Below are 24,250 nucleotides of genomic sequence, written 5' to 3'. Positions count from 1 at the left end.
TGTGCTTCGAGGGGGGATCTTAGGAGTGCGTGTGGGTGGGTGGGTGTGGGTGTTGGTCTGTGTGTGTGGGTGGGTGTGTGTGTGTGCGTGCGCGTGTGTTTCGAGCGAAACTGTGAGCATCTTCCCAGCCGCCTGACTCACTCAAAGTCACCTTTGCTGGGAGTGGCAGTCTCCCCTCACGCACATATCCAGTTGGATTTAGCAATTGAGACTTTATGTGCTTTGGGGGACTGATGTGTTGTTCCTTGGTGGGGAAACAGGGAAAGAAAACAACAAGGTTTGCGGTCTCCGGAGGAGGAGGGTTGGGTTGGGTCGGGTCTGAGTCGACTCTCTGATGGAGGGATGTGAAGAGCTGCTGAAATGAAATGCAAGAAGAAGAGAGGAGAGGATTCTCTCTCTTTTTTTTCCCCTCGTGGTTGAAACTGTCTTCACCGCTGCTCCGTCTCTCACACATAATTTATGTCTGTCTCTCTTGCCATCCGTTTCTCTCTCATCAATTCTCTCTCTCTCTCGCTCTGTCTCTCTTGTCATTCATCACCCTGCGCTACCTGTCAGGATGGATCTCCCTCTCTCACTCACTCACTCTCTCATCGTCTCCCTCCTCTCCATCTCTCCGTTTCTCACTCTCACTCTCTCTCTCTTTCTCTCTCTCCCTCTTATTTTTGTCCTCCTTCACTACAGGGACTCGTGGCCGTTTCGCCCCTCTCTAAAAAAACTCCACCCCTCCTTAAGGTAACTTGGTGTCGTGTGTGTGTGCTTGTGTGTGTGTGTGTGTGTGTGTGTGTGTGAGTGTGTGTGTGTGAATATTTGTGAGTCTCCGATGCGGTATCTGTCCAAACACATCCAAACCCATGCCCCCCCCCCCTCCCCTCTTCCATATGGTACCCCTGCGCCGGTGTGAACCCCCCCCCCCCCCTTCCCCTCCCCCATTGGTTTGTGTTAGCCCAAAGGCAGGGAGGTGTCACCCCTCGGTCTTCCGCAGCCTTTTCCTTGTTGGCGAGCCATCCATCCCCTGTGGTTGTGGCTCCGGCCTGCTGCTGGCCCGCTGCTGGCCCGTGGTCAGTCGTGATGTGATGTGTTGGCCCCTGCTCTGTGTGTGTGTGTGTACTGTGCTGTTGTTGTGCTGGCCGTGCCGGTCTACCTGACCCCTCACCCCCCCATCGCTTCCCCAGGCCCTGGTGCGGCTCTGTGGCCTCATCAGTCTCATCAAGTCAGTCGAGATGGATGGATGGATGGATGAACGGATGGATGGGTGAACGAACGGACGGAGGGATGGATGGATGGATGGATGGATGGATGGATGGCACTGTGTCATCTGTTGCCATGCTTGTGCTCCGGGTTGGCAGGAGTCACTGTAACGCCATTGGCCGCTCCCTTCATTATTAATCATCTGCGCCAGGCCAGCAGGTGATGGATATGTGATCACCGGTCAGCGCCGTCCCCCTTCCCTTCTCCTCCAACATCTCCCCTCTCTCCCTCCCTCCCTCTCTCTCTCCCTCCCTCGCTCCCTTCCTCCGGTGTGTGCCAGTGTTTGATCGCCCTCTGTTATTTTCCGTTGGCTGCAGGTCTGGAGCTGACCACTGACGCAGCGTCTGACTCTGTGTGGAGTTAAAGGATTGTAAAGGATTGAGGTGATTCATGTTTGTTTTTGTTTCTGTCTCGTTCTCTCTCTTTCTCTATCTCCCTCTATCTCCCTGTCTGGTTTCTCCCTGCTTGTTCCTCTCTCTCTCTCTCCCCCTCCTCCCCCCTCTCTCCCTCTCTCTCTCTCTATTCTCTCACCTTCAGAAAAGGGAGTAGTGGTGAGGCGGGCCGTGATGTGGAGCTGGAGGACCTGCATGAAGATGAACCCCCCTCCTCCTGAGAGCCCCCCCCCCCATGACCCTGTGACCCCGCCTGCTCCTATGGCCCGTGTCCCGTGTGTCGCCCCCCCCCCCCCCCCCCAAAAAAAAGAGCCAACCCAGTCCTTTAGCTATTCCCCTCACCCACTCACCCACCCACTCCTCCAGTCTTTACTCTCGCATAAGCTCGACCTTCAAGCCCGGTTTGACCTTCTGACACCTGTGCCACCAAGGACTTGCTTCCCAGCTGAAACCCTGCTGCAGCTAACAGTGCTCTACAGTCTAAAGCATATATCTCCTCTCCAGCCAAAGTGTTGTACTTCACATCTTAGGTAGCGGTGTCTAAGTGTTACTACCATCCTGATTATAAGCAGCTAGGGCATGTTCAAGTTCACTTCTATCCTTGGCTAATGGCTAATGGCAGTTTGTCGCTAAGCTATCGCTCAATTCAGTGGAATTTCAACCCATGCACTTACAATTTTAGGGCTCGTTCTTTGTTGAGAGAGTACATTGGAAGCGGGAAGGAATGTGGTGTGGACATTTTATGCCTGCCTGAACACTTTAAGAGCTACAGCCACCCTTTTGAAGAAGTATACCACGCACCCACACCTACACACAAACAAACAAAAGAAACTGCCCATACATACAGTACATACATACCTGAATACAAACATACATACTTATTGTGTATACATAAACTGTACATGGACCAGGAAACCTTATAAGCTATCCCAGTCCCATTCATTTTCATTCATTCATACACACATGCATTTCCACTGAGAGGACGCGCTCGCGGAGAGCTGGTTTTCCACACTTCAGAGCGGTCGCTTCAGCCAGCCTGCTCACGGCGAGCCCATTCCCTGCTGAGCCAGGCCTCCTAGTGGCCACCGGATCTGGATCTGGATCTTCCCTTCTACACATATCCATAATGGCTGAACTCTTCACCACAAAGAGAGAGAGAGAGAGAGGGAGAAAGAGAGAGAGAGAGAGAGAGAGAGAGAGAGAGATGGACCGAATCAGTGGACAGGCATGCAGACCCCGGTCAGTGTCCCATGGTCAGCTGGCATGCGCAGGAGGAGAGAGTGGACTCCGGGGGAACTGCGAGGCCTGGACGGTGCCTTGGGAAGGTCCTGCGTGTCTGTCCCCTGTTCTCTCTCTCTCTCCCTCTCTCTCTCCCTCTGTGTGTGTGTGTGTGTTGTGTGTCAGCTTATCTGTGCCGGCATGTGCTCTCGCTCTCCTCTGCCACAGACACTAGCCAGCCACTCGAACGCTGCCTATCAAAATTGAAGGCAGAAAGTGTGTGTGTGTGTGTGTGTGTGTGTGTGTGTGTGTGTGTGTGTGTGTGTGTGTGTGTGTGTGTGTGTGTGTGTGTGTGTGTGTGTGTGTGTGTGTGTGTGTGTGTGTGTGTGTGTGTGTGTGTGTGTGTGTGTGTGTGTGTGTGTGTGTGCATGGTTTACTTTTGTTTTTCCATGAAGCTTTTTTTGTAGAAATGGCAAAAGAGGAGCTCAGCGGACATAAGGACTTATGTGGAGTCAGAAGAATGAAAGCTACAGTAACTATGGAGAGGTCAATACCATGTAGCCTCTCCTGGAGTTCTAGCACACTGTTTCGTTATATGTAAATACTGTATGTAAATGATGATGCCCGTGTCTACTGTTTACTGTCTGTGTTTGTTTGTCTGCCCTTTGCTTGACCAGCAGTGTCTAGCAACACGCCCCCCCCCCCCCCCCCCCCCCCACACACACACACACACATACACACAGTTTTGATTGTAACCCCACAATGCACTAATCAAATCAAAGCTGTTCCCAGGTCATCAAAACGTTGCTGTGCCTCTCTGTGTGCATTCCTATATTCCACAAGTGTGGTTACAAGATCTCGGCGTCAGATGGTGAAATGTGCCATCAGTATGTTGCCCAGTCGTCTCCTACAGGAATTCGAGCGGTAGGCGAATGCACTGGCACGGTCTGCTCGCTCAGTATGGAGTCTCATAACGGAGGCTGATTACGAGTAATTACGATTAGCAGTAATTACGAGCATGCTACAGGGACCTGTCGGAGAGAGAGGACACATTTTGGCGAAGGGGGAAGGTGTGGGAAAGTGGCAGTCGTTTTAAAGTGAGAGAAGAAATTGAGAAACGAGGCGGAAAGCACTGTGAAGCCATTCAAATGTTTGTCTTTCCTCGGAGAGGTGTGTGTGTGTGTGTGTGTGTGTGACCTGCAAGTGTTTTTGTAAGGAGCATGGTATTGACTGAGTGGGTTGGTATGTAATTTAGAACGCCTTTCATCCTCATCTTTCTCTCTCTCTCCTCTTCTCTTCTCTCCCCCCTCCCTCCCTCTCTCTTCCTATGTGTTCTTTACACCCTTGTAGTCAATTATCAACCATATACAAATCCATACAAATACAGGATGCATTGCACACACTTACAGAGAGAGAGAGGGTGAGAAGGAGAGGGAGGGAGAGGGAGAGGGAGAGAGAGAGAGAGAGAGAGAGAGAGAGGGTGAGAAGGAGAGGGAGGAAGATAGAGAGAGAGAGAGAGAGAGAGAGAGAGAGGAGTGACTGAGCACAGCTCCCCACTCCAGCGTGTTCAGAAATATGATCTTCCCCTGGGCGAGTGAATACTGTAATCAGCGGCGCGGCAGCTTTCAGGAGCGCTGTCGCCTGGCGAGAAGAGAATGTGTCATTGTCTGGTGCGCGCGCGGCCACGCCGTCGCTCTCCTCTGTAGGGTGGGCCGCTCGCTCGCTACCAACGCCGCCGCCGCCGCCGCCGCCGCATTGTTCCGCCAATGAAAGCATGTTGATGGATCATTTTCATCCGCGGCAAGTGCGTGGCAGAGGATTTTCAAACTGGTGATTAGCAAAACCCCCCGAATCAAAACTCCTCGCTATTGCCACGCGGCGCACAATGAATCAACACGCAATCCCCCCTGCCCTAGTTTTCTCATCGCCACAACGGAACACACTCCCCCTCCTTGCTCCCCGTCCTCCGCCTATGTCCAGTTTTATTTTTATCGGTCATTCAGAACACTTGATTGGCCATTTGAAATGGCTACTGTGGTACTGTAGTCTGAGCTCGCATTGATCTCCATGTGAATGTATACTTTTTTCTTTTTTAATTGCTGAAACTTTATCCAGTAAAATGGTGTATCTGGTGTACACACATTAGTGGAAATAATGCATTGAGAATATGCAGTCCTTTTCACATTCTGTAGGTGTGAAAAATAACTGCTCATGTGAAGCCAGCACATATCTGTGATCAGTGTACGAACACAAACAAATCACCCCGATTCAAACAAAACAACCCACTTTTCCACATTTCCATATTGAAGGCCATTTCTCATATTGAAGGCCTCAGGGTGATTGAAAGTGGAGATTTACACTCACTGATGAACCCGATAATCTTGCTTCGATAGAGGACCCGATAATCTTGCTTCGATAGAGCTTGTTTAACAGAATACCCTCTGAGGGCTGCTGTCAACACGCGCGTGATGAGAGACTCTATGGCATGTGCATGACATGTGGGTTTATTTTACCCATGGAAGCACTTGAGGTCCTCCAGCTGGCTATGCAAGAGGCATCACTGCATGCTCATGTCCTCTAACGACCTTCGCTGACCTGATGTCTCTGTACAGTTGGCTCTCTAGTTTCACTTCCTCACCAGCCAGCACTGTATCTATGCTGTCTCACACACATGGCAGATGGTGTTTTTCCCTTCTCTGCTCTCTCTCTCTCTCTCTCTCTCTTTCATCTTGATATTTCTCCTCCATCTCCTCTCCCCAGTCTCATGTTGACTCTTCATGGGTCATTTCCACCAGCTGATGCTCCCAGGGGGAGGCTGAGGTTTTGCCGCTTTCTTTACCCTGAAATGGATGTGCTTCTTAATAATGTGCATGACAGGCCAGATCATCACCTCGGAGTGTTTCCTTTCTGTCTCTTTGTCTTGTTTTCCGTTGCCACTCCCTTTACTAGCGCCTGAACTCAATCTCCTGAATGTGTTGTGATGGAGAACAGTGCCACAGACCTTTGGAAGGTTGTCTTCTCAAATAGCTCTGCGCTTCCCTCCATGTTCATTCAGTTTAACCAATGAATGACACCAACATGGGTGCATCCCCCCCAAAAACAGTTTTGCAATCTCTTTCCTTCTGCAAACGTTCTTTTCTACCCATACCAGTAGATTGCGCAGCATAGCTGTGTGAGAAGAGTGGATGCTGGCTCTTCACTGCACTGATGGCGTTTAGCCTCAGACGTTCTCTATGCACCTCTACTGTATGTTGTGTTGTGTCCTCCTGCCCTGTGGCTTGTCTGTGGCCGCCCTGCTCCCCCTCATACTGTACGCGCACTACGCTAGCATGGCGCTGCCACAATCCATTACGATTAGCTTCAGTGCTCCTGGTGGTGCTGTACTTCCTGGTTATGCGATGTGTTGTTATGCACAAGCCCCCCCCCCCCCGCTCTTTCTCCTTCATCTACTGAAGCATGAGGGTTTCCTCACTCTCTGTAAATAGGAAATTAGTTTCACCAAACACATGAAACAACAACTGTGCACGGCACTTGTCTTCAGCATATTTATTCAACATTCATTTTTCTTTTCACACAGTCAATCCGATAGCTCCCAACAGCAGAATGGGACCTTACATTCTAAGGGAAAAAAACAAAAACAAAACAACAACAACAACAAAACAAACACAAATGCAGGTATAACTACTGTAGGCAGTAAACTTTCACAGGGACAATGTCAGTCATCACTGAGGTACTCTTGTCTCTAATTAACTCCAATGACATGGGTGGCACTCTATCTGTTTCAGTTGTGAATATCCAGCTAAAGGGCTTAGTGAGACAACAGTGAGATTGTACAGCATGTAGCCCCGACAGCACGGCGCCCATTAGATCCGTCCCTCTGTCTGTGTTTTAGTGCCTGTCTAAGATGTATGTTCAATGGCTGTCTGTGCTCTTCTGCCTAATCTGAATGTACATTTCTCACACACGAAAAAACAAAGCATGACATACACACGAAAAAAAAAAAAAAAATGGAGAATGCAACTGTTACAATGTAAATATGTACCGATATATACAAAGAGGCTATTTTTTGCATGCTTTTGTACATTTAGACATAATCAAAGACAATAAAAGATATCACAACGACATGGGCCTCCATAGCCTTTTTCAGAACAAATTTGTCTTGTGTGGTTTTACTTTCGTTAGTACCAGTCACATGGACAGTACTCCCTGACCGTACACATTCCAAAAGAACTTGCATATGACCACATGTCATGAACAAACAACCCAATAGACATATCAGAATGAATGATCACATACAGTAGGCCTTACACCAGTCGTGTACTGTGAGGTCCTATAATCCCAACATGTCCTCTCCTCCTCCTACTAGACTAGAAGATGCAGAGTGAGTTAGCCACATATCGCACTAAAAAAACGTGTTTATTTGTAGGATTACAGAAACAGCCCAGTGAAGACACTATGAAGACAAGAAAAAGATGATGTTGGTGAAAGACTGTGTTATCCGTGTAGTACAAGGGACAGGACCTGATTCCCAGACAGTCTATGGGCAAAAAAGATTACACACCCAAATGTTGTGATACTACAAAAAAAAAAAAAACCCTCTGCTGAACATGGATGTGGAATCATTCTTGGGAGACTTTTATGTAGTACAGTGTCAAGTCCACAGGCTTGCAAATGCCCATTTGTAAGACCCTTCTGACCCAGTGCGAGCATATCTACTCCAGTGTGTGTTTTGTGTTCTTACAGTGCAGTCAGTTGTCACGGCAGCGAGGCTGAAGATTTAAGCGGCGGGGCAGTCAATCCTGTGGAGATAAAGGTCCAGAGTCACCAAGTAAGGCCTGAAGATGAGAACAAACATTATAGAGATGGGGTATGAGATACAGGAGTGTTTGTGGAAGTAAACAGTCACCTTCATCGTTATTGGAGCTGGGTCTTTTGAGCCTACGTTGGTCATAGATACGTCTCCCTCATTTGAGCCACTGCCGCTCGTCTTCACATTACAGAGAAATGAAACATCTCAAGTGTTAGCTGGAAGTGCTACGGCAAACAGTTCCTGTGTGTGTATGTAATGTTGGGACCACTCAAGTTAACAGAGTTCAGAGGAACAAACATTGAGGATTTATAGATGCCTACGCCTCTATGTAACTCCATGCCCGTGGTTCCCAAGAAGAGAGATTAAAAGACAGCGCATAGTTTCTGTCCCTCGTTGGCAAACAAAAGAGCCCAGCTGTCTTTCTGCTTTGCCTTCGGGAGGAGAGTCAGGCTGAGTGGGAGAGCTGCAGGTTAAGATCTGCCCTCACCTTAGTTTCGTCTAAACCCCGACCCGACCCCCTTCTTTCTTTCTTTCTCTCTCTCTCTCTCTCTCTCTCTCTCTCTTTCTCTCTCTCTCTCTCTGTCTACCTTTAGAAGAAGACAAGTTGTGTCAGCAGCACCCAGTTCGCTGCGTTGCCTAGGTAACTTCTGAGCAGGGATATGGACGGATGAATTCTGTTTCCGCAGGACTGGTGGTAAAAGACTCCTAAGAGCAGGCAGCTCACCGGCAGGAGTGACGAACTGCCTTTCACTCACACTAACTCAAGCGTAAGCTGCTTCTCTTTGATGAATGCAGTCTAAACAGCAAATCACCAAAAGGTTTTAGCCATATTAATAGCCGACATCTATTAATCAATTTTAACACATTAATGAATAAACGATTAAATAGTCATAACCTGTTCACCAGTAGTGATTGTGAAAGGTGTCTGCATTATGCAAAAGCCCTGCAGCCCCTGCTTTACTTCAACTGAGTATGTGCTGTGTGTGTCAACTCATTCTAACAGACCAGCTCATTGCGCTATTGTGTCTGTACTGCCACCTTGTGATCCTAAAGGATTGATGCAGTGCCCACACAGCATAGCTCTATTTTGCTGTTTTCAATGTCAATTTCATTTCCTTTCTAGAGCACCAAAAGAGTACACATGTTTCATGGCGCTTTATACAGTGTGTTAAGCATTCAGAGGGAGCCCATGAGTAACAGGGGTGAGGAAAAAACTCCCTAGAACTGGAGATACATACTAAGGAAGAAACCTCGGACAGATCCACGACCATCTGCTTATAGGGTCAATTACAGTACAGTAAGGTCATTTAGTGTCAAGCCTCACTGTTCTCTTGTCAGGAGTATAAGTAGAACCACATGTTACTATTTATTCACAATATATCATATCATATAATTATATCATATAAGATCGATAATGTCATTCGAAGCCATAGTAAGTAAGATCGAAGACATAGTAGTAATCCTTCTGTCAATGTTATTTAATGAAATTCAATCAAATAACTGACGGTAAAAGACTAAAAGTTTGACTAAGTCTGAGGGCTGTAAGCTTTGTCTGTGAAACTCTCATCATGTGAAACCTCAACAAAACAATAATATTTATAGAAATGTCCAAGAGCCCTCTGCTCTCACACTCTCTCAGCCTATCAGGATTATTTCCTGAGGCCTCATCCTGTAGACTACACTCACCATCTAAAATAGCACACACTTCAACAACACACATACAGTACACATAGAAAACAGCAGCAGACATATTAAGCAGGGTAAACAGCAAATCAGCAAAAAATAGCAGAAGATGTATTCAACCACAACACACACACACACACACACACACACACACACACACATAGGCACACTAAACTCCTCTCTGCCTCTGTGGTCAGGATGCCACTCTCATGCCTGTACTTACTTCATCATCCATGACTGTTGATTTGAATTTCATATTCTTGTAGAAATCTCTCTTGGGCAAAACATATAACAGCACAAGGTCACACACAACGGTTGCCTGCGGAGGACACAAAGAGGTTGTTGACCATTCAAGTTGTGAACGCATCTACTGTACAGTCATGGTGGAGAATCCTACAATACTAATACCATAGTATTTTTTTTATACATATCAAATTATTTTCATTTGATTTTCAGAGATTACATTGGATTCCCAGTATGTATCAGCTTAAACTGTAGTCTTACCACTCCAAAGATCCCTACTCCTGATCCAATTGCTGTAAGTGTTGGGATGATATCAAATTTTCTTGCCTGATAAGACACACAACGTTTATGAAAGTGAAGGTAATCTATGATCATTTGGAAATGGTATGTGTTTACTATACAGACAGTGGTGTAGTCTAATGTGCTGCAATGGGCATAGTGTGTGATATTGCTAAGGAAGCCTGCAGTGCTCAAGGTGACCAGAGGGAAAGGTTTGCCTTATTGGACAGGAGTGTTTTCTTCCATATCCAGCATTCAAATAACAAATTCAAAATGTCTCATTCTCCTCTCGTCTCAGTCTATCACAAATGTATGTTGATACATGTCCTTAGCTATTTCATACAGCAATCTTGGTGCTTTTTCAGTTGATATATACTACATGTAGACTATACTGTACCTGTGGATCACGTAGACTACACCACTGAATACAGATGAAACAGAATTCATTTTGTTTACCAGTCCACGAACGATGACATTGAAGCGGATGCCAAACACTTTCATGAGTGTTCTCATTTCCGTCGAGTTCTCCATGTAGTATTTAGCGTGCCTGCCATTACGAAATAAATTTACATCAATCAGAAAGCACTTCCTTTTACTTTTTACCATTTTCTACAGTTTACCTTAAATGGACCCATAACTAAAATGAAATCAAATCAGTTATAAACATTAATAAATAAAATACTAACTACAGAACCTAAGATTATTTTCAAGTTTATTGCCAGTGACATTAGCAATTTAAGCATGTGCATTGTGCTTCTTGACTAATAGGTGTAAAGAAAATAATATCATTTTAGGAAAATGACTTCAGCATTAGATATTTGGTCTTGTTAAAAGTAGATGGCAGTTGTGCTGGAAGTTTCCTAATGCGTTTGAAGCTATGTGTTGATTGGCTGTAACTTTGTCTAGCGTAACAGCTACATACGGCACCTTCAAATAATGTTTCATAAAACATCCTTATGCAAATGTATCAGTATTTTTAGATGCATCTTTGCATGAAAGTCATACCAAGGATATGCAAACAGTTGATCGTGGTTACAGTAGGTAAGATTGGGTTTGCAAACATTTGCAAATGTTTTCAAGGCTTCAAGGTGCTAAAGCCCTGCAGCCTTATCTCCCATTAGGCAAACAGTGTTTTAACTTTTGATTGTGGTTAGCGGTACGAATGGGGTTGCATACATTTGCATCCCACCCACCCACCCACCCACCCCCCCCCCCACACACACACACTGGTCAGTACCTGAAGTTGTAGCCCACAGATGCCCTGGCCTTGTCCGTCTCACGCGCGTTACCATAGAGACCATGAAAGTAGTACTTTGGCTTGCAGTGTTTAATGTTGTAATCCAGATTACACACCCAGTCGATGAGGATGCCAATCGCACCACCCTGCAAGATGTCAAATGTCAACAACTATTCATTGCCTCTGGCATAAACTGACTGACTGAGTCATCTAGTCACGCAATCATATACTGTACATCCTAGTGAGCTGTCCATAACACACTGCACCAATATGTAGGGTTGGGTATCATTTGAATTTGAACAATTCCGATTCCGATTTCGATTCCGGTTCCTAACGATTCTCAATTCCGATTCTTGTAAAAGGCAGGGTCAAAAAAGTTTGGATATTTTAAATGAGCTAGCTAACCAACGGTCCTTCTGAATGACATTTACTATACATTTCTCACAGGGCTGTTTTCAACTACAATATAAATATCAAATCTATGAACTGTCTTGTTGCCTCAGCTCGGTTATGCAAACACCTTCTTCGTTGGTGTTTAGCAGCTTCTTCTTCCGGTTCGCGGACTGGGAATCGATACTAGGAATTGAAATTTAAACTTTTGAACGATTCCGGGAGAATTGGAAAGCTAGTCCCGGTTCCCATCGATTCTCGATTCTCGATACCCAACCCTACCAATATGTGCATAGGACTGAACTAATATGTGCAAGACACAAGATCAGTGATCAGAGATTAGACAGTGTGGCAGGGACATTGTCTGAACATGTTGTGTGTCTGTAAATACAATACCTACCACTTTTGCTATTTGTTGGAAGTTGAAGCCAGAGAGTCTCACTATGTCTCCCAGCTTGAAGATGGGGCACAGAGGACTGTTTGTCTCATGGTAGAGGCATCTCTTGATGTAACTGCTGTCCACGCCTTCAACCAGATTGCTCCTGAAATCAGAGGTAGAGGAGATGAGGGATTATGCTAATCGTTTTTGACCACTAATACAAAAAACTACAACTGAAGCAGCATACAGAGTGAGGGAATGAGAGAAGGAGTAAGAGAATGAGAGAGTGTGTGTGTGTGTGTGTGTGTGTGTGTGTGTGTGTGTGTGTGTGTGTGTGTGTGTGTGTGTGTGTGTGTGTGTGTGTGTGTGTGTGTGTGTATGTGTGTTGAGAGGAGATGTACAAGTGGCCTTTAAAGCAACAGTAAGGTGTTTTGGTCAAACACAAGCAAGATAACTAGAGCCCTCCACATGTATTGGCACCACTGGTAAAGATGAGTAAAAAGAGGGAAACAAATAATTATTTTGACCGCCGCTAGCGTGGCGGTGATATAGAGGTTGTCCGCATTTTTGCCCCGTCATCTACTACTTCCTGAATTTTTGGTTAACAAATCCGACACTGAAACCGGACACTGAAACACCATGGCACATGAAACTTGGTGGGTGTCTCCTTTCTGCAAAACAGTCTCTGACTTTCTCCTCGCAGCGCAAGTCTTTTTATTCAGCAAAGCATGGCACATCAGTTATACAATCAGTGGTTACAACAGTTGTTTACCAGACACCTTTTTGCAGTTGGTTCCTCTTTGAACTTAAAATCTGCACACTGAACTTTTCTTGGTGTGAACTAGACAAGAACATTCTGTGTCTGCAGATTTAGGTGTCGGCGGTCAAGGGTCAATTTAGGTCTACAGCAACTTGCAAGCACACATACAACAATGATAATAATGTTTTCCTTCACAGTGGGCATGTAGTCTTTTATGGACTTTTGTGGAAATATTTTGTTTGGTCTTCATACTGTATGTATACACAGCTCTGGAAAAAATTAAGAGGCCACTGCACATTTTTCTGATGTCATCCTACGGTTGCTGAATGAGATTCGAATGAGTTGACAATCGTATTCAAATTTGCAGTGGTCTCTTATCAACTCATTCCAATGTCATTCAGCAGCCGTAGGATGATATCAGAAAAATGTGCATGCTGGGGCAACTTTTTCAGCAATGTTGCTGGGCAACCACACATAACCAGTTCCATTTATTCTGATTACAGTAGATGATCATGATGATTTGCCTTCTGATGACTGAAGCTCTCCAGAAAAGAAATTGCGGCCCAATATCAATGGGAACAAGCCTGAACCACAATAATGCGGAACATTGTCCTGCACCTTTGGGTCACCAAGTAAGTAAAAAAGAAAAAAAAACATACAAATAACAACAATACTATAGTAACATTTAACAGTAAACAATTTAAAAAGACCACATTAAGGAGAATAGCATTCAATCAGCAGCCTTATGAAAATAAACATATACTATAATCAGAGATAGTTGAAAAAGGGTTCTTAAGGATCTTTGCTATTATATACAAACCATACTGGATAAGAAATGCTTAAAGGTGCTCTGAGCGATATCACACGTTTCTTTAAGGCTAAAACATTTTTCTCACTTACAGCATACATCACCCCACAATACTCCAGCTGTCTGTGCCTTGAACACACTGTAAAAAAACACGATCTCTGTGGACATCCCAGGCTTAAAAAATGGCAACAAAACCTAGGCCAACCCGGGCCTTAAAAACATAACAAACTGTTCCAGCAAATCACAGATAAGATACACATTTAGGAGAGTTTCAATTGCATGGGAGGGAGGGGGAGGAAGTAGCGTGCTAGCTCTCTGTTTGTTTTGAACGTTAACAGAAGTAAGAGAACAACAACTATCGTCCAATCTCCAACCTCCCCTTCATTAGCAAAATCCTGGAAAGAGCAGTGGCTGCCCAGCTTCAACATCACATGTCCCACCATGAGCTCTTTGAACCTCTTCAATCTGGTTTCAGAACCCATCATAGCACTGAGACCGCCCTCATTAAAATCACAAATGACCTCCTGCTTGCTGCCGACAATGGCCTCATCACCATCCTCATCCTCCTTGACCTTTCTGCAGCTTTTGATACAGTTTCCCACACCATCCTCCTCCGTCGCCTCTCTGAACTCATCGGCCTTAGTGGCACAGCACTGTCCTGGTTCCGGTCCTACCTCACAGGCCGGAAACAATTCATCACATTAAATGGCTCCAACTCTGTTCCAGCACCCGTCAACCATGGCGTGCCTCAGGGCTCTGTGCTTGGTCCTCTGTTGTTCACCATTTACATGCTACCCCTGGGTCATATTATCCGTAAACATGGACTCAACTTCCACTGCTACGCCGATGACACTCAGCTTTATATCAGCACCAACCCCTCCTCCCATCTCCCACCCACACAACTTGTCAACTGCCTGCAGGAACTCAAATCATGGATGACCACAAACCTACTCAAACTCAACAGTAACAAGACAGAGCTCATGGTGGTGGCCCCTGCACCACTGCTCAAGAAAATTGGAGACCTGGCCCTGGTCGTGGATGGCTGCTCCATTTCCCCATCATCTGAGGTGCGCAACCTGGGTGTTATCCTTGACTCCACTCTCTCCTTCCGGTCTCACATTAACAACGTCACCAAGTCTGCCTTCTACCACCTCAGAAGCATCTCACGACTTCGGTCCTCACTCACACCCTCAGTAACCGAGACACTCATCCATGCCTTCATAACCTCCCGCCTGGACTACTGCAATGGTGTTCTGTCTGGACTGCCCACCAAGGCCCTTAGCAGACTCCAGTATGTTCAGAACTCAGCTGCCAGGGTTTTAACCCACACAAAGCCTTGGCAGCATATCACTCCCGTTCTCCAACAGCTTCATTGGTTGCCAGTTAAGTCACGCATCGCCTACAAGATCCTCCTGCTCACCTACAAATCTCTCCATGGACTCTCACCTCAATACCTCACTGATCTCCTCCACCCCTACACTCAGTCACGCTCCCTGCGGTCCTCTGACAAGGACCTGCTGGCCATTCCCCGCACCAGGTTGCGGACTTTTGGGGACAGGGCTTTTTCTGTCAATGCTCCCACACTCTGGAATACCCTACCACTCCATGTCCGCTCTGCCCCGTCCCTGTCCATGTTCAAAAAGCACCTCAAAACATTTCTCTTCACAAAGTCCTTTGACCCCTAACACCCCCCCCCCCTCTCTCATTTGTTAAGCGACCTTGGGTATTATGAAAGGCGCTATATAAATCCAAGATATTATTATTATTATTATTATTAGAAGTGACCGTTACCCAGCATCGCTTAGAGTGCCTTTAATAAACTAAGTGCATGTTGCATGTTAACAGACTATTTGAAAAGCATGTCAGGAAAAAACACTGTTAATGGCTGTTAATGGAGTTGCTCAGTGCTATTGGGACTTTGCTTAGAATCTTGTTCTATTGTCAGATGAAAATAAATTTGCGCTCTAAAACACCCATTATATATCACATAACATTATATACCAGAATCCAAAACAGTATTTCTAAATGCATCTTTGCATGAGAGTCATTCCATGTAGGCCTAAATTAAGCAAACGCTGACTGTTGATTGTGGCTAGAGGTAAGATTGGTTTTGCATACATCTGCAAATGTTTTCAAGGCTTTAAGGTGTTCAAAGGTTCTGAAGTCATTAGGACTTGATCAAAGTTAAGTGTTCTGGTTCGTGTCCTCAGTCAGTCCAGTGGATTTATAAGGTCAGGATGTCGTCCTTGACCGTCCCTACTGCCCCACGGCCATATTCTAGCCATCTGCTCTCAGAGCTAGGCTACTCCACCGCACAAACATGTTTATCCGTCAACACACTGACCGTAAATGGCAGTGGGACACAGGGGGATTTCATATACTTAATTTAATCTGTTCCTGCAGTTTGATTTAGTCATGTTTGATTTAGCATCCGTTTTATGCTCCCTGTGGTGTCTCTGAAGATAAGTCCACAGCAAACGCTTTGATCATGCTAGCCTTGAAAAACTGGACTCCCAACATGAATGGCCTCGTTCCAGGTCGGTGTGTGCAATAAAAATGCATAACTGGTGCAGAGGCACATCTATGTATTTGATTAAGTTCCTGCATGGAAGCTTAACTGCTGTGAGTGTTGTGTTTTTTACCTGGCAAAAGGTATTGAGGTATCTATTCTGTGGCGCCTCTTTGATCTTTACAGGCGAGTGTCCAAGACTATGAACTAATAACTCTATATGAATTGTAACTTTTGCACACACACACACACACACACACACACACACACACACACACACACACACACACACACACACACACACACACACACACACACACACACACACACACACACACACACACACCAAAGTCACCAACCCGACAACTTTGAACTGAAAGGTAACAGAGTTTTAAATGAAAAGGATGCACAGTAGCTCCTGGGTCTATTCTTTGCTGTTCTCTTTGATCTTACAGGTATAGATTCAACAGACATGTCTTCTAAGCCTATACTCCTATATTAATTGTAACATTTGTACACACACACACACACACACACACACACACACACTGGTCACCTAATTGACCACCTTGATCTGAGGAGCATTTATACTGTAGTTCTTCGATCTATTCATTGGCTCTTCTTGTATTTTGAGAAAATGTGTGTTCAACAGAAATCTATACCTTTACATGTGTACAGTACACACACACACAAACATACATATACATACAGTGCCTATAGAAAGTCATCATACCCTTTTGAAATAGTTACTTTTTTTTTGTCTTACAGCCTGAAATCAAAACCCATTTTAAAAACAATCTTTTCCAGTTTTATTTACAAATGTAGCTGTACAACATCAAAATAATTTTTAAAAAGTCAACCGTTCTGAAAATTAATAAAAAAATAAAAACTAGAATAACAGGGTTGGAAAAGTAATCATACCCCTGACTTAATACTTTGTAGAGCTTCCTTTTACTTTCATTACAGCCATCAATCTGTTTGGATATGTCTATTATAGCGTTGCACACCTAGATTGGGGAATATTTGCCCAATCTTCCGTGCAGAATTGTTCAAATCCAGTCAAATTCTGTAAGGAACGGCGATGGACTGCTCTCTCCAAGTCAATCCACAGATTTTCTATAGGATTTAAGTCAGGGCTCTGACTTTGCCACTCAAGGATATTCACCATCCTATACTTCAGCCACTGCTTTGTTCTTTTGGCAGTATATTTAGGATCATTGTCGTGTTGGAAGGCGAATGACCTGCCCATCTTCAGCTGTCTAGCAGAGGGACACAGGTTTTCCTCAAGAATTTGGGGTGTACTTGGCAGCATCCATTTTCCCTCCTATCCTGACCAATTGCCCAGTCCCTGCTGAAGAGAAACATCCCCACAACATAATGTTGCCCCAACCATGCTTCACACTAGGTATGGTGTGTTTCGGGTGGTGTTCTGTGTTTGGTTTTCACCAAACATTGCGCTTGGAGTTCAGTGCAAAAACACATCTGGAATATTCTGCTACCATGTGGAAAAAGCTTTTATGGTCAGAAGAGACTAAGATTGAACTTTTTGGAGACTAAGATTGAACTTTTTGGACTGAGCTCCAGGCGCTTACCAAACACAGTTTACACACCCAAACACACCCAAAACACACCATACCTAGTGTGAAGCATGGTGGGGGCAACATTATGTTGTGGGGATGTTTCCCTTCAGTGGGGACTGGGCAATTGGTCAGGATAGGAGGGAAAATGGATGCTGCCAAGTACACCCAAATGATTGAGGAAAACCTGCAGCCCCCATGCTAGACAGCTGAATATGGGCAGGTCATTCGCCTTCCAACACGGCAATGGTCCTAAACATACTGCCAAAAGAACAAAGTAGTGGCTTAAGGATAGGATGGTGACTAGCCTTGAGTGGCAAAGTTAGAGCCCTGACTTAAATCCTATAGAAAATCTGTGGATTGACTTGAAGAGAGCAGTCCATCGCCATTCCCTACAGAATTTGACTGAATTTTAATGATTTTGCACGGAAGATTGGGCAAATATTCCCCAATCTAGGTGTGGAAAGCTATAATAGACATATCCAAACAGATTGAGGGCTGTAATGAAAGCAAAAGGAAGCTATACAAAGTATTAAGTCAGGGGTATGATGACTTTTCCAACCCTGTTATTCTAGTTTTCAGTTTTTTATTAATTTTCAGAACTGTTGACTTTCTTTTCATTATTTTGATGTTGTACAGCTAAATTTGTGAATAAAACTGAAAAAGATTGTTTTTAAAATTGGTTTTGATTTCAGGCTGTAAGACAAAAAAAGTAACTATTTCAAAAGGGTATGATGACTTTCTATAGGCACTGTATATTTACACACACACACACACACACACACACACACACACCAGGGTCACTCACCTGACCACGCCGAACTGAGGAAAGGTAACAGAGTTTTTGATGAAGAGGGTGTAGTTCTCAGCAGACATCAGCAGTGGGGGACTAGATGGAGAACAGAGAGAGAAGAGAGGGGCTCACAGCAGATAAGACATGATCTCCACGAAGTCTGACAGACACCGTGAGCATAAGTGTTACACTTTCCATGCTGCACCAGCAATGAGACACAAACCCTGCCATAAGCTCAAACTAATGTGGAAACACTGTTAACTGTTTATAGTTGAAATGGGTGTGTTCATCATCGTGGAACAGGTTAGCGGTGATCTAATGGCTATTATGATAAACAGCCATTGCTCTGCTGCTTGTAGTTTGACAGCACTGCATTTATCTCTCATATGGCTATCTTGCGTGCATCTGTAGCCTCTGGTTCCAGGATTAAGTAAAGATGATGATGTATTGGCTCATTTGTGAACTGCCCTTGACTAAACATGTGTGTGGACGTGAATAAATTGTAGTGAGTGTGTGAGTGTGCGTACTCTGGAATGGTCCGGTCATCTTCCACAGGGCACCAGGCGCGCACCTCGCAGGTCTTATTGTTGACACACTTCCCCGTCATATACCCTGGGAGAGCGGGAGGACAGAGAGAGAGAGAGAGAGGGAGAGAGAGAGCGGGAGGGCAGAGAGAGAGAGAGAGAGAGCGGGAGGGCAGAGAGAGAGAGAGAGAGATAGAGGGAGGGCAGAGAGAGAGAGAGAGAGAGATAGCGGGCAACAGGGAACCATCAGTGAGGGAAATGAGGGCAACTGAGACAACATCTCTCACCGTGGACCCTAATTTTGGCAGCAGTAACCTCCAGACTAGCGATACTGTACATAAGATCTGTTCCTGGATCAGCTGCTCTCTCTGGCATGGTCTGCACTTCGGTCTCGGTTTTGGGAAGAGTTGTGGATAAATGAACTCCTCAGCCACGCTCAGCATTGAGCCACGATGTTTGAGAGGTTGTTTTTTTATTTTTATTTTTTATCCCAAACTCTCTGAGCTCTGAGCAAGTAATACACGAAGAGCAACTTGCTAACTTTTAGAAAAAAACATATCTGAGATTAGAAGAGCAGACTGAGCCTTTAAGAGCAAATCAGGCTGTATGCAATCTCCGCCAGATAGGAGCTGACTGAGAATCTCTTCTTAGGCCAGATCAGGGCCAAATTATATTTAGTGCTAGATTCTGCCTTGGGTCGACTAAACTCTCTCTCACACACAAACACACACACACACGCACTGTTTTGTGTGTGAATGGCCGTGGGAGCGCGTGGCACGTTTATTTGGATTGCAACCACCATTATCAGTCAAGTTACTGCCCCCTCAAATTAGAGTCCTTGGTCTGAACAAGAGGACATGCAGCTCTAGTGAATGGCCTAAAAAGGCAAAGAATCAGCAGAGGGGTGAGAAGCATTAAAGAGCACAGACGAACCAAATATCTGGTTGTTTTTTTTCATATTGCACCAAATTCCTGGAATCATTCATGGCATGCTGCAAAGTTCAAGAGTGTTAAAACCGTAAACAACTACAAATACTGAAACCCATACTGGAAAAAAAACTACGTGATCAAAACTAAACACTAGCTTTTTAAAAAAAAAAATAGTCATTGTTTTTATCTTTCTGATATTATGAACGCTTCGCAGCTGTCTGCATTCCACACAAGATGAAAAAAAAAACATGTAGTGAGATATTTTCTGTGTTCCTCAGAGAGTTATTGAGTATACATGTTTGTAAGAGTGTCTGACATAATATCCAGTGACTTCCTGTCAACACTGCTTACAAATCATACCACAGCCTCTGACACATACTTCCATTCCTTTTGTGGAATATCTGGTAGAGTAAGGTGCCAAGAACACCAAAGATGAAATAATGTGCAATATAGCCTGGCATCCTGATATAATTTGAGGCCACACAAGAAACAGGGGTATCACAATACATACTAATAAGGACAATACTGCGAGGAGTGTGCAAGCAAGATGGAGTCTGTGGGAAAAGTTCCCTCTATTAATTGTATACACTGTAAAACATTGCTTGCTATGCATGAATGCGTGTCAGTTTCTAATGGTCTTCATTTATGGTTGCTCAAAGCATTATGTTTCTTATCTTACTGTACATACATTGTGTGAAACATAGCCCTGTCGTATGCAGTGTCTGGTTGTTATTAACTGGAGAGGTTGTTGATTTTATCAAGGCTTTCTCTTCTTTCTCACAACATGAAAAACGCCTGAATTGTTGGGAGTGTTTATCAGCGCAACGCCATGTTTAGTTAAGGCTGCACTGTTAGCGTGCTGTAGCTCTTGCTGAGGCCGTCCTTATGCGCCCGCTTAAACAGGATCTGGAGATCTAAGTCAATTTACTTTTAAGGAGAACCTAACCACAAGGTTGAGACACAACCTACATGTATAAGAAAAGATTCAGAAGAAAAACAGAGGGCCATCATACCAGCAGGATGTTTGATTTATAATGTAGGCTAGAGTAGAGTGGAGTCCCACATGTGTTTGGTAAACACCATGGCCAAATATTTGGGGAGACCAGCCTTTAGGCTATTTCAATTATTCTTAACTGACTCAGTAGCTGTCTTGAACTCTGTGACCTGAGATTTGCATAACGTAAGTGTGTCTGGGTGGATTTCATATCCTGTCGCAAGTAGCCTAGTTATAAAAAGTATCAAAGTCCATTTCCTTTGTTGACGTACACTGTTGTATGATCCAAATTGGTTATTGCCATAACAATAGTATATGAGCTGTAATGACATTCGCAATTCTGAGAGTGGTTGTGTCAGCTATCGGTCTGCTAAAACAGACATGGCATAATAATGTTTATGTCAATGTCATTGACAATTAAGGGATCGGTCTTATAAGGCAGGTTTTAATTACACTGTCACTAGAAAATCCTTTAAAGGTCTCCCAGTTTTCTCAGTTAACACTTACTTGTGTTACACATACTTGCAGTTTGTATCTTAAACACGAAGAACTTTCATACTACATCAAATACTACTAACAAAACAAAGTATTCATTGTAAAGTGTCTTGTCAGATAGTCACTTGCATGCAGTCAGTGGCACGTGCGACTTTTGAGATTATGCACACTGTAGGCCTAATCTTGTTCCTGTCAGTGTTCAAATGGATCCCATGATGGACCTTCTTCCCATTACAGCATGAAGCGTTAGCGGCAAAGTTCAAGGCAGTGGTAGTGATGCGAAGCCATGCGAGGTACCTACAGCATGTTAGAGGGAGGAATACGTTTGAAAGTGTCTGCGTGTTACATAAGTGAAGAGGCTTGAGTGTTCACACACGGCAGGAAAGTGCATGGAGGCTGTGTGTGTGTGGGGGGTCACGCTGTGAGTATCTTGGTATGACTGTGGGGTTGTACCATTTCCCGTACGTTTGTATCGTCCCCCTTCACAGTCTTTGTCCGTGGTGCAGGAATTCTTGCCATCGTTAAGCTGAAAGACAAAATCGTGTCATGTTTGGGTCATGCCTATGTTGGATTTTGTTATAGATAATGGTGTAGGATTCAGACCAATTATTTCACATCCTGAAAATATGCATATTTCCTCTTTTCAACCATATCCAAAATTAAACTCTGCATGACAGTAACAGCTTGAATAACGCAGAAAGTTATGAAATGTGAGAATGAAATAAATATCCCTTCTCACTGCATAAACAAAACTGCAAATCATATTCTAGAATCTACACAACAGTTTTAAACACAGGAATAAATGCCTTAAAGGAGGAGGAAACTCAGTTGTCCGTGACGCTCATTTATTTTATCTCCCTCCAGAAAAGAGGTGTTGGATGGGGGGCAGATCACTGAAACTGGGTACAGGTGCAAGACAGACTATTTGGATCTCGCCCAGCAGCTCAAAGTATGGTGATAGCCAGACTAAGACAAAGAGAGACAAAGATAAACACAGGAAAAGAAAGGTCTCCTCACGGTTTATTTTCTGCTCTCACATTTGCACACCTGTTGTCCCCATTGTCTGATGAACACCTTTTGAGTTTTCTTATATATCACAACTTTCTCTCTCTCTCTCCCTCTCTGTCTCTCTCTCTCTCTCTCTCTCTCTCTCTCTCTCTAGAAACCCTTACACTTACAGTGTAACACAAGGGATAAAAGGGTCCAAATGCCCTTTGAGAAAGGGGGGCTAACCAGCTGAGGAAGACTGAAGACATAGTGAGTGAAAGTGTTTACATACCTCCGGGCACTTGTCCTGCTTCTGCCTCTCGGTGATTATGTAATTAGTCATCACCACGAACGACGCGTCCCCCTTTGGACAAAGGACATACGAGTAAGGTCAGAATCTTCCACACAAGTAGGGTTGATGTGATTATAATTTTTCAACCGGCTTGCTTTTGTTTTAAAATCTCTCTTGACAGCCGTGCACATTGTGTTCTTTGTTCGTTGTTTAAGAGTTCGGCTAATGGCTGTATACACTTTAGCGTGCAGCTCATGGATCTCTCAGAGAGAGTCTATGGCCAGGGGTCACGTCTGGCATCTGGTGTAGCATCAGACAGGGCCTCACCTCCCTCACTGTATTTGGAGATGAGAAGCTGCACGTCTCAAATCATTTCTCTTTGCATGCTAACGGCAAACCACCCTTTGTCAATATGCACTCTCCTATTTTGTATTGTAATGATGACAGTGTGTGCAATAGGCCTACGTCTGCTTACTTAGATAACGTCTTACTCATAGGTCTTACTTGCTTGATTTCTCGTAAATAAACTCATGCTACTGTAGATTGGCTAACATACTGAACACGGGTTAGGCTACTGCATGTCATGCGTAACGTCGTACACTCGTCAAGGCCTACTGTAGGCTACAGTAGGCTACAATTGTCCTCAAATTTGGACACGGAAGTGCACGGAAATTGTGAAAGATCCCCTGTTGCCATACTATCGTTGACACAGTATCACTGCACAGTGTTGTGAAAACATCAGTGTTAAATTCCAGGAACAGGTGACCTTCAAACACAAGTGTCAGCTTATAGTGTGTTTGTTAATCTAAATAACAGTTTATTTAGATATCCCCCTTGTAGTCTCTCTATAGGAGTCTATCCTCTGATGGGTCACACCACCTGCTCAGTGTTCTGCCAAGAGAATGGGATGGTTATTTTTATTTCAGCTCTACTCATCACTGAATGATTTCACATTAAGAATGGGAAAATAGTACACCGAGAAAGCACTGTATTGGAGTAAAAAAAGAATGGTTATTATGTCTCATTTTGAGATCAGTCCAATGCTTGGTGAGAGACCAAAACACACACCTGTTCGGGGAAGACGTAGTCGGCCACGTCCCACACCCGTTCCTCCTCATCCTCGGATGTGTGGCCCACTCCCTTCATCTTGGTTAGCACAGATCCGATAGCTGAGTCTTCAATCTGGTAGCCTTTCTCATAGATGAACACCCATCTTTGAAAGATCAACAACAACAACAACAACAACCCTTCCAGTTGTGAGATAAAGAAAACAAGATGTGTGGTCAGTTTTGCTACTAGAGTCTCTTGCATTTCCTGTTTTAGTTTGAAGTGCTTGTTTACATGATGCGTTCATTTCTTGAACAAGGATTTTGCCAGCCTGTGGACAGGAAGAAAAATACATATTTGCGTAGCAAGGATTATATTTCCTCTGAACTATTTATTAGCAATGCACTGGGCAGCATATTTGCTTTCAGTGATGTTGTCATTCCATCAACTGCCATCTGCTATACAGTCTTATTGGATGGCTGTAAACTAGTTCTACGCCACATTAAGCTGACATGTGATGCTTTAGATGAGATCTGGATTGTGACTTTGTAATTTATGACACTCCAACAACTGCATCTAAAGATGTGGTGAAATTGATATTCATGTATAGTAGGCTATTCAGCCATTTGTACTGTATAACAATGCTGGACTATAC

The 24,250-nt window shown here is 44.4% G+C and overlaps 2 protein-coding genes across 6 annotated transcripts in view; one reads left to right on the top strand and one right to left on the bottom strand.

Annotated features, from left to right (window-relative positions):
- The window catches only part of LOC134080040 (calcium/calmodulin-dependent protein kinase kinase 1-like), a 57,509-nt gene extending 55,617 nt beyond the window's left edge, over positions 1-1,892 (top strand). Inside the window, exon 16 of the mRNA XM_062536250.1 lies at positions 1,786-1,892. Coding sequence (XP_062392234.1) covers positions 1,786-1,861 — 76 coding nt within the window. The 3' untranslated portion in view covers positions 1,862-1,892. The remainder of the gene's footprint in view (positions 1-1,785) is intronic.
- A 4,496-nt stretch (positions 1,893-6,388) lies between these two features.
- LOC134080039 (P2X purinoceptor 1-like) lies at positions 6,389-24,075 on the bottom strand. Of its 5 annotated transcripts, XR_009939156.1 has the most exons (13): positions 23,617-23,874; positions 22,549-22,620; positions 21,723-21,795; positions 18,854-18,938; positions 18,342-18,422; positions 11,901-12,042; positions 11,111-11,256; positions 10,330-10,420; positions 9,856-9,921; positions 9,575-9,670; positions 7,765-7,845; positions 7,600-7,657; positions 6,389-7,225 (listed from the first exon to the last, which is right to left on the bottom strand). XR_009939156.1 is itself a non-coding variant. In XM_062536247.1 (12 exons), exons 1-12 carry the CDS (start codon positions 23,857-23,859, stop codon positions 7,652-7,654), a joined length of 1,182 nt encoding a protein of 393 aa, XP_062392231.1. In that variant the 5' UTR covers positions 23,860-23,874; the 3' UTR covers positions 6,389-7,651. The 5 variants fall into 5 exon arrangements, 3 of the variants coding, with proteins under 3 accessions (XP_062392231.1, XP_062392232.1, XP_062392233.1); XR_009939157.1 differs by lacking the exon at positions 7,765-7,845 and having other exon boundaries at positions 7,600-7,693; positions 23,617-24,075; XM_062536247.1 differs by having other exon boundaries at positions 6,389-7,657.
- Positions 24,076-24,250: the final 175 nt, after the last annotated feature.

The sequence above is a fragment of the Sardina pilchardus genome, chromosome 5, assembly GCF_963854185.1.
Source record: "Sardina pilchardus chromosome 5, fSarPil1.1, whole genome shotgun sequence".
In the NCBI taxonomy this organism is placed as follows: Eukaryota; Metazoa; Chordata; class Actinopteri; order Clupeiformes; family Clupeidae; genus Sardina; species Sardina pilchardus.
This window is presented reverse-complemented; position numbering and strand designations above follow the sequence as displayed.